Source organism: Anguilla rostrata, chromosome 3 (genome assembly GCF_018555375.3).
Source record: "Anguilla rostrata isolate EN2019 chromosome 3, ASM1855537v3, whole genome shotgun sequence".
Taxonomy (NCBI): Eukaryota; Metazoa; Chordata; class Actinopteri; order Anguilliformes; family Anguillidae; genus Anguilla; species Anguilla rostrata.
This window is the reverse complement of record NC_057935.1, coordinates 64,850,543-64,865,598: the sequence shown is the minus strand read 5'-3', so window position 1 is coordinate 64,865,598 and position 15,056 is coordinate 64,850,543. Positions and strand designations below refer to the sequence as shown.

Here is a 15,056-nt window from a genome sequence, read left to right as displayed (position 1 = left end):
TGAGATCAGAAGCCAGGTGAGTGGGAGGAGCAGCTGTCAGGAAGAAAAGACCATTATGTATGTTGGGTGTTCTGACAACCTGACCTACCTGCTCAGGACAACCCACCTCAGGGATACTCAAATCTGGCCCTCCAGGCCAGTAGTACTGCAGGTTTTCATTCTACCCCGTCTAATCAGGACTGGTGTAAAACTGGGACACCGGATAAGTAAAATTTCTGGCCAATCAGTGGCTTTAATCAATCTACTCACTGTCAGGTAGATAAGAATGTCAGTAGCTTTCTACCCAGTATCTCAAATTGTCAGACCAGGTAGAGGTTATCAATGAGTCAGACTAGGACTGACGTGGTGTGAGCAGGAAGTCCCACCCAGATTAACCAACCCAGAATATGAGTATGATGCAATGAGTGCACTCTACAGGATGATAGATGGGCCAGTATCCACCATAACCCTGTAAATAACTGGGATACGCTGAGCCAGTACCTGCTTTGCTGAAATCCAAAACAAGAAAGCTTGCTGATATGCACCACACCTTTCTGAATAAAACACAATTACCCAGAGAGAAACGGGTGCTCTTATGAAGTAGATGCCACTTCAGTCTGTATATTAATATATTTAATCGCACTTGCAGCCATGATAATTAGTTGCATTTCAAGGCCTCTCTGTACAAATTGTTTTGAAGTCCTTGTTTAGGGGGAGCTGGATCTCATGTAGAGCCTGTTTTGTTCATGTCGACAGGGGGAAAGAGGTTGAATATTATTAGCAACCTGTGTGCACTGCATTTCCTTCTGTTTTCTTCTTCTCTTGGGCATGAAGGGGCCCTGCTCTGTGTTTTACATTTCTGTCATACTTACTTTCAGCATCCGTGAGTGTTTGTAACCTGACACCGAGCAGGCACAGAGCATGGGGCATGTAATGTTCGGTGTGTAATCACATACGTCAAAAACAGGAGAGCGACCTTGTGTGCACACACATGCTTTCATTTGAATAGGTTTTCATATGCTGACTGAGTTAGGGCGAACCGCCTAAAACCCTTCATAACAGCTGAGCAACAGCTATATCTGGCAGGAATAAAAAAAAGGTTTATGAGGAGTTTTAGGCTATTTGATATGAACTCAAGAGAGTTCATACACAAACTAACTATCGCAGCCGGGTAATTGTTATTGCCATACATGGTTGTGTGCCTTGTGTTTGACTTCATCTGTGTCACCAGATCGGGTGTCCCCCATTGCAGCCTGGTTCTTAGTGTTCCATCCCAGCATGGTGATCTATTTTTGTTCTCCCGCTCCTCCCCTCACCCCTCACCCCTCCCCCCGGGCGGTCCTGCTCTAGACTGGAGACGCTGTGGCACGAGGAGCTGAAGGCCCAGGGGAAAGAGAAGGCCTCCTTGGGCCGCGTGTGCTGGAGGTTCTGTCAGACCCGAATGCTGGTGGCCGTGTTCTCCCTGCTCATCACCATGGTAGCGGGTTTTGTCGGACCTGTGAGTACTGATCTCGGGGGCTGTAGGCTCATCCCCTCCCCCCCGCCCGCTCCTCTCCCTGACATTAAATGTCGTCTTATTTTACTATCTGGCGGACTGTCACAGCATAGCTCTCTCACAGCTGATAAATGATCATAATAAGATGGCTTTCACCCCTCATTCCATTAAATTCAAAAATGGCTATTGGTCGTGCAATTGCTATATTAGAGTTAAAAGAAGACCCTGTCTCTGCCTTGTGCTTTAACTACTTTATCAGCAAAGCACAAACTGACTCCGTCATTACTGCTCAATAAAGATGTGTGTGCATATTAGATAACCAAGCCAGTCAGTAAAGTAAAGCAGACACGGGAACTGCAGATTAACTGAAAAGCCAGTCATACAAAGAATGTTTATTCCCCTGGTCTCGCTGTGGGTCGGAGTGATGCCTCTCCTTTTAATTTATTCTTTTTTTTTCGAACTTCTTTTCCATTTGGCCCCACTGTTAAATTTGATTAAAAAGGTATCAAACGCACTGCACCAATGGAAAATGCACAATCATTGTAGCCCAGTTCTTATTGGGGATTTGTCTTGGGTTTTATAAATTGTTCCACTGCAGAGTAATTGAGTTTAGCCTGCCCCTGCTGGGACTGTATTGAGTGGACCCATTGTTCAATTCACCTCCTTCCTCCTCTCTGACGCCGTACGCTACCTGCTGCTGTAAACACTACGCGGTGTGCATTTAATAGCATTAGGCAGATTTACCTGCGGCACAAGGCCTTCTTTGTTCTCTTGTCCTGTAGTTTTGCGCCTATCTGGCATGTCGGCCATTTTTTTTTTAATTGTTGTTTCAAGAAATGGATGCTTATCTAATCGGCATGTGTTATTAATGCTACCAGAACAGACCTTACACATGCAAGCAAGGGAAATTGTGGTTTGCTGCTTTTGGATTTTTTTGTTGTTTGATTTTTTAAAATCTTCCTTTCTTTTTTGCCCCTAGTCTTGGCCCTTCTGCTTTTTTCTCTTTTCTTCCCTCTTCCACTAATTTTCCCTCATCCATGTTGTCCTCTCTCTCTCTCTCCCTCTCCCTCCCTCTCTCTCTCCCTCCCTCCCTCCCTGCTCTTCCAGGCTCTTCTTATACGGGCGCTGCTGGAGTACTCCCAGAGTCCCGAGGACCGGCTCCTCTTCGGCCTGTCCCTGGTGGGCGGGATCTTCCTGATGGAGCTGACCCGCTCGTGGTCGCTGGCCCTCGTCTGGGCCGTCAACTACCGCACCGCCATCCGGCTGCGTGGGGCGGCACTCACCTTCGCCTTCCAGAAGATTCTGCGCCTTCGCAGCACCAAAGACATCAGCCCCGGAGAAGTAAGTGTGGGCAGGGTGGTGTCATGACTCACACAATCTCTCAATAAAATTGCCTGTCAGTTCATTTGCTTGGCAAACCTGTTTGGCCACTTGGCCCAGTTGACAGTTGAGAATTTTGTGTTTAAAAAAAAAAAATGTTACCACAGTTAAGTGCACTGATTTTTTTTTTTTGCTGTAATCTGAAAATGGCTAGGAAGAGCATTCCTGGGGAGGATTAAGTCGGCAGGTGTCAGGTTTTTGCCCTGGCTGGCTGGCCAAGGGCAACATTGGCTGCACCCTGTGGGCCTAAAAGTATGAGCACTCCAAATTGAAAAGGAGAAAATGGAAAAATTGGAATAGTGATTTCATTCAAAGAGAGAAAGGACACCATACGCAGGTCTTGAAGGCTGCTGTAGGTCCGCTTTTGTGATGTTTTTGGTCTGGATTTTAAACGAGTGGTTTAAGTGACCATGAGCGCCATCTCTGGTCCTCTGCAGCTGGTGAACATGTGCTCCAGCGATGGCCAGCGGCTGTTTGAGGCGGCCACGATGGGATGCCTGTTGGCTGGAGGACCACTGGTGGCCATCCTTGGGTTGTCCTACACCTGCACTTTCCTGGGCCCCACCGCGTTGGTGGGGTCTGCTATCTTCATCTTCTTCTATCCCTCCATGGTATGTCACATGATACGGCTCAACATTCAACCCCCGCCCCCCCCACTGCCCAGAATCCTATCTCAATATGTATACCAGTCAAGTCAAGTAAACAAGATTTAAACACACTTAAGCACAGTACATTAGGGCTTTGTCTTCCATCATCTCTGAAAATGTAATGCATTTGAGTACTAGTGTTTCCCATTTTCACCCAAAGCTCTGGCCAATGATTACAATCTTTTCATCCGGTTAGACCCAACTCCTGGACTTAAGTGAGCACGTTAACAAACCAACCATACAGTGTGTGCTTATTCTGACTACTGCATTATTGATCTCTCTGCGCTCCTCTCTCACTGATTGTCACTTCCGTTTGACTGGGCAGACGTTAGCTTCCCGACTGACCGCCTACTTCAGGAAGAAGTGTCTGCTGGTGACAGACCGGCGTGTGCGTCTCATGAACGAAATCCTGGGTTCCATCAAGGCCATCAAGATGTGCTGCTGGGAGGCCGCCTTCGCCCGCAACGTCCACCGTGAGTCACTTGACAACGCTCGCTTTCCGTATGCGGTTACCACATCGCCCGCCGCTTTCGCAACCGTGGACACCGCTTTCACTTCCTGTTTCAGGTTCCAAGATGTGTAACCTTAGCTTTTCAGCTTTGTCATGCTTGGCTCGTCTGCTTTTTTGGCTGAGCCCTCTGATTTTAATGAAAAGCCCCAACAGCCCCCTACAGCCCTGAACATGGGGCTAACCTTGAAAGTGTTTAAACCTCTTTAATACCTTCCACAGAAGACCATTTAGTCATTTGCCTTCTAATTCCCCTAGAATGATCTCAGCAGTTTATTAGTTTACTCCATCAGCCTGAAGTCTAGCTTTTAGATTTCACTATGCTCATCAATGGCCTGTGCGCTATATTGATAAACTGCCATGTCTCAGTAGAGAGGTAAAGGATTTTGAGAAGTCATCTCGGGACATCAGTTATTTACTGGCAAATTACACCTGCTGTTTCTCAGTAGATCTCAGAGAATTTATTAGAGTTGAATCTGAGCTGCCTCATTTATTTCTAAGTGTAGGAGATTTGTGTAAATACTATGCTGCTTAGCAGTGGCTTTACCCATCATGCTGATTTCAGGATCCACAGAGAGACATGGATGAATACAAGAAACAGGTATTTGGGGGGCAGAGACCTGCTCTTTGATCCAGAGCATGTCTGCAGTAAGGCTTCAGCTGTAGCAGAAATATGCTGGCTGAGGGCCAGGGTAGATGGAATGACTTTGTGAATGGACTAGCCCACGTGTAGCTGCTCTCGGGACAAAATAGACATGCAATACTTTGGCACCAGGGGCAACTGTCAACTTAAAATGATTAATGGATGGTAACAGCTGACAGGCTTGTAAACACACACATGTATAAACACACAGACCTCCCTGGCCTTCCTCTCTCTTTCTCTCTCTTTTTCTTTATCTCTCTCTCTCCCTCTGTCTGTCTCTGGCTTTCTCTCTCTCTCTCTCTCTCTCTCTCGTGATTGCAACACAAATATTATTAGAGCTTTTATTTATTTTTTTTAATGAAATGTTCCAAAAATAGAAGTTGCATGTGATGTTATTTGCTATGTTAATGAAGAAAATGAGCCGTAGTTGATACAGCTCAGGCAAAAGCAAACTGTGTTGCTTGAATTCAATGAAACAATGTCTAGTGTATTAACCTTGCTCTCTCTCTCGCTCCCCCTCTCTCTCTCTCTCTCTCTCAGAGGTGCGGTTGAAGGAGAGGAAGATCCTGGAGCAGGCGGGCTACGTTCAGAGCCTGACGGTGGGCGTGGCCCCCGTTGTGGTTGTGATAGCCAGCGTGTGCACCTTCACTCTGCACATGGCTTTGGGCTACGATCTGACGGCAGCCGAGGTACGCCCTGCCCCCCCCCCCCCCGGGGCCTCGTCATTAACAGCCTGACAGTAGGCCTGTCACACCTGACCCCCCCCTCTGCCTTTCCTCCCGCCCTCTCCCACAGGCCTTCACTGTCGTCGCCGTTTTCAACTCCATGACCTTCGCCCTCAAGGTCACGCCCTTGGCAGTACGCTCTCTGTCAGAAGGCGCCGTGGCAGTCAAGCGATTTCAGGTAAATAAATAAAGAATAAACACAAAAAAGAAAACAAAAGAGGTGAACACAGACTGTATCAGCATTTTGTTCTGTACACCAGCAGAGGAGAGAATCAATCTGCCCTGTGCTTTGTAAGAATTTGGTGCTTTGTAAAGTGAAACTTGTAGTTCTAAACTTTAGATCAATAACAATTTATTAACAAAGCAAGGGTAGTCTCATTTACAGTGTGAACCATACAAGGTAAAGCAAGGCAGGTCAATAGCAATGCAGCCTTTTTCAAGGACAAGCTTTATACCCTGTACCCAAATCAAAATGTCGGTGGTCAGTAGCAAAATGGTAATTGTTACCGCTGTATGTGTGGCTGCTCCCTTCTGATCAAACACACCCCTTTGTACTTCCTTGTCTCCGACAGGTCTGACGCAACTCAAATCAACATTTAGGCATACAAAGGCAGATTAGATTAACATAGTGGGCATTACTACCTGTGTGTGTGCCTGCTTCTCTTTTGGTTCTGGTAGGCCATCAACCACCCCACTTTGTGTTTGATCAGATCACATCTCCAGCAAATTTATCCCACACTGTAAAAAAACAAAACATATATTTTATGGTAAAATACTGGCTGAACTCAATTGCATGAACTTTACCATATAAATAATGGTAACAGTATGTTAAGCTTATGGTAGCAGGCTGTATATTAATACATGTAAAATGCTTTACAGTGTTTCGCCATAAATAATACAATTATTTACATTTCAGCAGTCAAAATTCCTTTGCTTTTTTTTTTACAGACCGTTCCCATAAAATAAACAGACTGTTTTTTACAGTGCAGTTCAAATCAGCATTCAGGCATGCCAGGGCAGATTAGATCAACCAAATGTTTATGACATTAGGAGAAGTCCTTGCAGCTTCCTGTGTCTGTTCCATCAGCGCCTCTTCCTGATGGAGGAGCGGGAGGAGGTCACACCAAAAATGGAGGACCCCGGAAACGCAGTGGAGTTCCGGGACGCCACGCTGGTTTGGGAGAGGGCCCGGACCCCCACTGGGACTGGGGTGGGGGGTAGCCGGGGCAGGACGTCCCAGAAGCCGAAAAAGGGGGGCGGGATGAGGAGGCTGCTGCGCAGGGAGAAACTGAGCCTGTACATCATCACGGAGGAGGGCAAAGGAGGCGTCGAGGCTCTGAACGACCAGCACCTCCTCACCCACATGGAGCAGGAGAGCCCCCAGAGCACCGTCTCCTCCACCCAGAGCATCCGCCCACCGCTGCACAAGACCCTGCATCGCATCCAGCTCCGCGTCAGAAAGGTACAGCAAAGGTGCACTCCTGTATGTATTATGGCAGAGCTACTCAGCTCTACTCAACACTGCGGGCTGCATTGTCCCAACCATGGTCTACACTACCTGATTTCACTAATGAGCTCACTTTCTGAACCAAGGAGGGATAATAATGAGTGAAATCTGGTGGCGTAGTGCTGGAGCAACTGCCTGCAAGTACTGCAGCCTGCAGGATTTGGAATTGAGTAGTGGTGGGCTAAGGGGAGGTGTTCATAATCAAAATGAATTGAAAACCAGTTTAACAGATTCCAGTTTTCGCCTACAGCATATATATTGTACACTTATCCAACTGAACCAGCTCTTCAAGCCCCAAAAAAATGGATTTTTAGTTGTGTCAGGCATCCTAACACGCCAGGCTGATACTGTACAAACTCGTCACCCTTTAGGGAATGGGCGAGCTGAACCATGTCTACAATGCAACAGGAACAAAAACAGGCTCCAGTTTAGAGGATAAACTTACTTACTTTCAAGAGCCGGGGTGCATTAGAACAACATGCTGTTTAATCCAAGAGCTTTAATGCACGCAATCCGGTGATGTTCGCCAGGCAAAGACTGAGCAAATTGCATTTACGTTGGGGCATTTACAGACGCTCTTATCCAGAGCCATGCAGAAAAGTGCATACACAAAGGTTACGCAGAGAACAGAGAGGATATCGGTGTCACAACCAATAGCAGAAGTCATTACATAAACCTACAGGACCACATTAAATGCCTCAGTAGGCACAAGAGGGAGATTAAGGATTTGGTGCTTTAAGTAGCAAATGGATTTGAGGGTATAGAGTGACATAAGTAAGCCTATTCGACCAAAAATAAATGCTCAGGGATTACTGAACCAAGATGCTGTTTGAACGAGTGAGTTTTTAAAAACACCTTTTTTTACGGCGTCTCTCCACAGGGGGCACTGTTGGGAATTTGCGGTGGCGTGGGAAGTGGAAAGAGCTCGCTGCTGTCCGCTCTGCTGGGACAGGTGAGGTCACTGCATTAAGCCGTCTCCTGTGGTGACCCCCTCCTCTCTGTTTAAGCTCCACCCTGACGTTGTTCGTTCTGCCCCGCCCGCAGATGACTCTGCTGGAGGGCTCGGTGGCGGTCAGTGGCGGGTTCGCTTACGTGCCTCAGCAGGCCTGGATCCTCAACGAGTCCCTGAGGGAGAACATCCTGTTTGGGAAAGAATACGACGCTGAAAAGTGAGAGCAGTCGAGTCTCCATCTGTGCCAAGAAACCAGCTGTGTGAAGGTGTCGCAAATTGATCCATCTCCTCTTTCTCCTCTCCCCCTTTCCTTCCGTCCTGTCTTTTCTTTCTTTTTTCGTGTGCCCCCCATGTAGGTATAATGCTGTCCTTCAGGCCTGCTGTCTAAACCCTGATATATGTGACCTTCCCTACGGTGACATGACTGAGGTGACTATTGTAACTCCATCCCTAACCCCATCACTAGTATTCACTACAGTATAAGGTAGAGGTAAGCCTACACTACTGGTGTGTGCGTGTGTGTGCGTGCGTGTGTGTCTCTGTCTGTGTGACCATGCAATGTTCCTCCATACTTAAATTTGTCCTACCGAAAAATAAAGGATTAAAAACAGAACTGGGTCCAGAAAACTGAGAGACCCTGCAGCAAGTCAACTGTCACTCACAAAAACAGAACTGGCCTGGAGCAACAAATGACATACCAAACATTCTTCCAAAATGAGCTGCCAATATAACCTGCAAGTAATTGCTCTCCAGCTCTTGAGAGTGAGTGAGTTATTTTGCTGCATTTCACTGTAATTATTTTTCATTTTGGAAAAAAAAAACTAAGTTAACAAGACCCGAGCATCCATTTGCATATGTTAAAATGGAATTATGCTAATATACATCTGTGAACTGAAGAAGTATAATGAGCAGAAAATATGAGATATCATAACAAATGTAGGGTTAAAATTGCATTCAAAAGAGAAATAATTAGTTGAAATACAGGGCTGCTCCACTACAGGTCTATCAGGAGTTACATTTCAAAATGGTACTCGATTTAAATGCTCGCTGCCTCCTCCTGCAGCCTTTGCCATGACATTGGCTAAGCGAAGTAATCTTGCCAGATTTTCCATGGGTCACCTCATCCAAAGCCATCCACTGTTTCTGGAACCACAAACTGTTGATTCTTTGTGGCTTTTTGGATTTCTTCATTAGTTTACCGACAAATAATTAAAAATAATGGAATAGCATTTCAGTGAACAAATTATTTTCATACTTATAATCAACAGTGATAACAGTTAAAATGTAATCTAATAACAAGCTTTTATAATAGTACATTCATGCAATCTCAGTGTCATCAAGACATCTGAACACCCTTGGACTAGTACACTGCTGATAAAGACATGCATGTAATCAAATTTTAGCCTGAGTGCAATTATATTTTTAATGTGATATTTGAATTCTATAACAGTACTATTATAGCAGCAGGTGTGTCAGATTTGTAATTTGTCTGTGGGGGGAGAGTGTGCAGGACTGCTTGCTATGCCGATCTCTGTAGATCCTAAGACATAATGCTTTGTTTTAGATTGGGGAGAGGGGGGCCAACCTGAGTGGGGGTCAGCGCCAGAGGGTCAGCCTGGCCCGGGCCCTGTACAGCGAGCGCCCCGTCCTCCTGCTGGACGACCCCCTGAGCGCCGTGGACACGCACGTGGGGGCGGAGCTCTTCTACGGCGCCGTGCGCGGGGCAGCAAGGACCAGGACGGTGCTGTTTGTCACCCACCAGCTGCAGGTGAGACGTCAGACGTAGCCTGCGGCTACACTAATGGCCAGCGTTAGCCCGCGGCTACGCTAAAGGCCGGCGTTATCCCGCGGCTACGCTAAGGGCTGGCGTTAGCCCACGGCTACGCTAAGGGCCGGCGTTAGCCCGCGGCTGCGCTAAGGGCCGGCGTTAGCCCGCGGCTACGCTAAGGGCCGGCGTTAGCCCGCGGCTACGCTAAGGGCCGGCGTTAGCCCACGGTTACGCTAAGGGCCAGCGTTAGTCCGCGGCTACACTAAGGGTCAGCGTTAGCCCGCGGCTACGCTAAGGGCCAGCGTTAGCCCGCAGCTATACTAAGGGTCAGCGTTAGCCCGCGGCTACGCTAAGGGCCAGCGTTAGTCAGCAGCTACGCTAAGGGCCGGCGTTCGCCCGCGGCTACGCTAAGGGCCAGCGCTTTCACTTGCTGTGCGTGCGTGAAGCATGGCGTGACACCATTGCCAGGGACGAGATTATTTCCTGATTAATCGGAGCGGGAAAATGCAGATTTTTATGACCCTTAATGTCTCTCATCCAGGGGCTGAGGCCCTGATTATGTGATAAGCCTGCACATTAAGAGCTTTGGCTCTCCTGGTGGCTGAGAGGAGGGGAGAATGTTCAGTAATGAAGCTAAATGCACTTAGGGCCTGGAAATGAGTATTCTCTGATTAATCCAGGGAAATGAGGAAAAACCAGGAAAAATTGCATCATGCTGTGTATCTCGTACTTTCGCCTTCCTCTTTAATTCTGTTGTCTAAGAACCAGTTTGGCTGTGGAATGTAGTCCAACGCCGGTGTGTTTTCATTTTGGCAGTACCTGGCGGAGTGTGACGAGGTGCTGCTGATGAAGGACGGGCAGATCGCCGAGCACGGCACCCACGCCCAGCTGATGGACAGGGGGCGGGACTACGCCTCCCTCTTCAACAGCGTGCAGCAGGAGGTGAGGGCGGGAGGTGGGGAAGAGCTGGGGTTGCCAGATTTACAATGTAACAACCCTCTCGGAAACGACGACGGACTTGGGGGTGGAAAGGGGTGGTGACCCTTTCTATCTCACTAGGGAATCATCAACGATTCATTATAAACTACCAGTGAATTTCTTGCATCAATTGCTTTGGTCAGGGCCCCATACCAGACCTGTGCAAACCGGATATTCTGGTCAAAAGCCGAACATCTGCCAACCTTTGGAAGCGAAAGGTTCTGCAGCAGTCCAGCCCAACACCCCCCCCCCCCCCCTCGACTTGCTCTAAGAGAAAGCGCTGTCGTCAGCTGCTCACAAAACACTGTACATTGGGCCATGAATAATTCACAGCCTCTGCAGAGTTTAAGGGGGCGGTTTGTGAAATGTTAATGCGTACAGTCCTTTAATTATGCATGGCGCGCATTGATTTTCTTGCGTATTCGCTAAAGACTCTGCCATGGCTGCCCCTGTCTAGCCTCAGAGTGCGTTGTCATGGTTGCCCGGGCGCAGTGTAGATACCAGCTCTGACCACTCACTTTGTTCCTTTCAGAATGTAGTTAGGAATAATATGAAGAACAAGCAGGCCACTGCAGAGAAGAAGGTGGAGGAGTCCTCCGGTGTCAACAAGGTGCCTGGTCCTCCAGTCGACGGAAATAAAGGAGGTGAGAGACTCTCAGGTTCTCGCCTGTATGCGTGGTGACTGATTTTACCCATGATGCCTCACTGGCTTCTGTTCCTCTGATGACGCTCACGCTCCAGATCAGCTGATGAAGGCGGAGGAGAAGGGGTCGGGAGCGGTGGCGTGGTCCGTGTACGGGGCCTACATCCGAGCGGCCGGCGGGTCTCTGGTCTTCGTCGTCAACATCGTCCTCTTCCTCTGCACTACCGGCAGCATCGCATTCAACAACTGGTGGCTGAGCTACTGGATCAGGCAGGGTAGTGGGGTGAGTTTAGACTGTGAGCTACTGGATCAGGCAGGGTAGTGGGGTGAGTTTAGACTGTGAGCTACTGAATTATGCAGAGCAGTGGGGTGAGTTTAGGCTGTGAGCTACTGGATCAGGCAGGGCAGTGGGTTGAGGTTAGCTGCAGGGTCTGAGCAGGGGGTGCAGAAACGGACCTGCATCGCCATGCATTCCTGCCATAGCAATGCAGTCATTCTTCCTGACACATTTAATTATAAACGCTAACAACACCCTTGTAAACTTAATTAAAAAAGAGTGAAACGCTGCACCATATGCACCCAAAAGCAGTTTTTTCCTTAATTGAAAAATGTGCTCTGAATGCCAATAAAACCCAGGTCGGTATTGTTCTCCTCCGGCTCGTATTGCGGATTGCTGTCTGTGATGAGAGATGTGCGCGAGGTTACACAGTAATAATACCCATCTTTGTCCTCGCTGTGTTCTGCCATCTTTTTCCCAGAATGCTTCACTGGCCCTGCACAATGAAACGGCGGTGGCCGACAGCATGAGGCTGAACCCCCACCTTCAGTACTACTCGACTGTATACGCACTGTCCATGGGGGCGGCGCTGTTCCTGAAGACCACGCGTGGGCTTGTGTTTGTCAAGGTATCCCCCTCACTGTAGTCTTCCTTACCTATACTGTTATGACCACAAGTATCTGGATGCCCCTTGGTCTGGGGATGTTTTTCATGGTTTTGGCTCAGCCCCATAGTTTCAGTGCTGGCAAATCTTAATGCTACAGCATACAATCACATTCTAGATGATTCTGTGCTTTCCCCAAATTGTCATGGGGCATGACAGTGCACCCGGGCACACAGTGAGGCCCATATATAAAATGGTTTTGTCAAGATAAGTATGGAGGTACTTGACTGTGGGCCGCACAGAACCCTGACCTCAACCACGTCTAACAACTTCGTGATCAATCGGAAAGTCAACTGCCAGGCAGGCCATGTTACCCAATCAGTGCCCATTTTCCATGATTTTTAAAATGTTATAGAACTATGATGTTGAATTGACATTAAGATTTTTTCGACACAGAACTGGACATTGAACAACCAATTCCAATTGCTAAAACAAGTAGCACTTTAAAAAGCTTATTTATGACCATAATGATTGATCTCGCTGGTTACAGTTTGAAGTATTATTTGCCATCACATGAACAGTGGGTGACAATAAATCTAATTATAAAAAATGGTCAAGTTTCCCCCCCCCCCCCATTCAAACTTACAGTTTTGGTTGTAAAAGCACAACGTTGATTTGAAGTGTGGAAATGTGAAGTTACCATTTGTTATATGTGAAATTTTAGATACAAATACAGAAGTCTTCCTGTAATGGCCTTGAATTCAGAAGCGTCCCAATGTCTCATTCTCCTAGTGCTCAAGGAGGTCCAGCTGAACCCTCCTGCATTACTCACTATATGAGTGGTTTGGCATTCATTTTAAATCTTGCAGCTCCATGACAAAAAGTATCTGGGCGTTTCAGCAGATATGCAGACATAGTGTGAAAGTGTTCAATCCTTGTTTGCCTGTAAACTTTGGCATCGTAGTTGAGTCGTGTGAGGAGGATGCTATTTTCTGAGACATTTACATATACTACTGGCACTAATTCATGCAGATTCCTCCTGCCTCACAGCAGTTTCAGAGAAGTCAAATTTAGTGTTCCTGGCGCAAAGCTCACGGGGTACTGTGTCACTCCTGTAGGTGCCGGTGAGTTGATTCTTCCGTGATTTTCTTTTTGCTGTTCCAACTCCCGACCTCCGTCTATTAGTACGCCAAATTTTCCACTCTGCCGGTATTTTAAATTTATCCTTGACGAAAGGACAGAGTGTGCCAGCCCAGATGGGTATCAGTTTTATTGACTCGATATTCAACGGGCCAATCGAGTCACCTGGAAGCGTGCGCCGCGGTGCCCCCCAGGGAGCCGGGTTGGCACGCGCCGCCCCCCGCTCGTCCCAGCTGTGCAAAGCCTCCCATTAGGCTTGTTTGTTATCTGCCTGCCTGCGGAGCAGCCGGTAATTTCAGGGCACATAACATCTTTCCCCCTCCTCTCCTGTACACCCTGTGTCTGAAACGGGCGGCAGCTTTGTTAGCCCCGCCACTTCACCTGAAGCACCTCTTCAGATCGCTGCCGGTGTGTTATTCTGCAACGCGTGCGCTATTTTTCTTAAAAGCTCCCCGAAGGCTTTTGTTCCACAGATATAAAATCTGTACATTTGAGCCGTGATTGAAGGTTCCCCCAACGCCTACGGGCTAAAGCCACTTACCTGTCTAGAATTACTACCATCTGCATTAGAGGTAATGCACGTCCGCATGGTCGTTTTTGACCTGGAATCTTTTCCTGACAGCTCATTAAAATCGTCATTCTTCTAGTTTGTTGCTTGTGCTCATTCGGCAGCAGGAATGGGACGCACCGCTGATGTGGGATCCCACTGGAATGAGAGGGAACACAGATTCGTCCCCTCAGTAAAAAAACCTTGGCAGTAAAGCTATCGGGCCCATGTATTTCCCCCTGAATAATGCTTCTGTTTTTCTTCTTTAATCAAAATTCTGTCGGCTGCTTGTTGCTTCCAGTTGCGTTCAGGAAAGTAAGAGACTTAATCGAATTTGATGGCGAAAGACAGTTTAGCTCTTTAATGCGTGGTTACGGGTCTGCGTGGTCTTACGAGCGTCTCCAGTCTAACACAACTACCATTGAGAGATGGCACAGCTTAAGTACAATCTCTGAACAAATGGTGTCTGGCCAGGAGGAAAGGTCACATCAATGTGATAATTCACTCCTTCCCTGGTTCCTGTCCCTGGCTAGATCAATGACTCTTCATCATAATTTCTGTTCACCCAGGGTTGCTTTCCAATGGCTCTCGGCACCTAAGTCTCGGGGGAGAGCTTGCGTTTGAAAAGGAGTACTCAACACCTGGATGGAAACAGGAGAGGTGTGGGGACTTAAACAGATGATAACTCTGAAAACTGTATAGAAGAGACATTGCTAAAAAAAACACCCAAATCTAACACCCCTGAACAGAGAGAAAAGCACAGTGTGTAATGGCCTTTATTATGTTCTTAATAAATTACTGCTGCTGCCTCTATTGTTAAAAAGGCTTGACTCGCACATATCCTGCTGGGACAAGCTGTAACTGTGGCGTTCCCGGTGCGTTTCACAATATATTGTATTGCTCCAGAAAAGCAGAAGCTGGCTGTTCAGTCTGTACACTCCCTGCAAAGCCCGCTGTGACTGATGTCTCAGGAGATGCACTGGAGATGAATCTGCTCTGCGTGTGCTCCTTGTGCTGCTGCGAATCATTGTGCGCGTTTGCATTATGTCTGCGTGCGGGCATGTACCGTTTCTTTCCGACTGAATGTGTTGCATCTAGCTGCGTGTACATAATATACCGTGGTGCTAGGGTAATCAGTCTTGTGATAATGTCTTGCGTTTCTGTAGAGATATGTAGATATCTATAATATCTTGTTTATTAACTTTTAACTATTAACTGTGGTTGAATGTCTGACAGCAGTGTGTCTTTGAGTTGCTTTTGATT

General features: G+C 47.5%; 1 protein-coding gene across 3 annotated transcripts in view; it reads left to right on the top strand.

Annotated features, from left to right (window-relative positions):
• wu:fb13g09 (ATP-binding cassette sub-family C member 5) overlaps positions 1-15,056 on the top strand; it is a 31,387-nt gene that overhangs the window by 5,321 nt on the left and 11,010 nt on the right. For 2 of the 3 annotated variants that reach the window (XM_064329342.1, XM_064329341.1), the window contains exons 4-18: positions 1,330-1,477; positions 2,582-2,815; positions 3,292-3,465; positions 3,827-3,974; positions 5,193-5,341; positions 5,448-5,555; positions 6,465-6,839; positions 7,765-7,836; positions 7,929-8,053; positions 8,193-8,265; positions 9,401-9,604; positions 10,421-10,546; positions 11,115-11,226; positions 11,324-11,508; positions 11,984-12,130. In XM_064329342.1, coding sequence (XP_064185412.1) covers positions 1,330-1,477; positions 2,582-2,815; positions 3,292-3,465; positions 3,827-3,974; positions 5,193-5,341; positions 5,448-5,555; positions 6,465-6,839; positions 7,765-7,836; positions 7,929-8,053; positions 8,193-8,265; positions 9,401-9,604; positions 10,421-10,546; positions 11,115-11,226; positions 11,324-11,508; positions 11,984-12,130 — 2,380 coding nt within the window. Of the gene's footprint in view, positions 1-1,329; positions 1,478-2,581; positions 2,816-3,291; positions 3,466-3,826; positions 3,975-5,192; positions 5,342-5,447; positions 5,556-6,464; positions 6,840-7,764; positions 7,837-7,928; positions 8,054-8,192; positions 8,266-9,400; positions 9,605-10,420; positions 10,547-11,114; positions 11,227-11,323; positions 11,509-11,528; positions 11,552-11,983; positions 12,131-15,056 lie in introns of those variants that run through there. The other variant, XM_064329343.1, reaches the window with a different exon arrangement.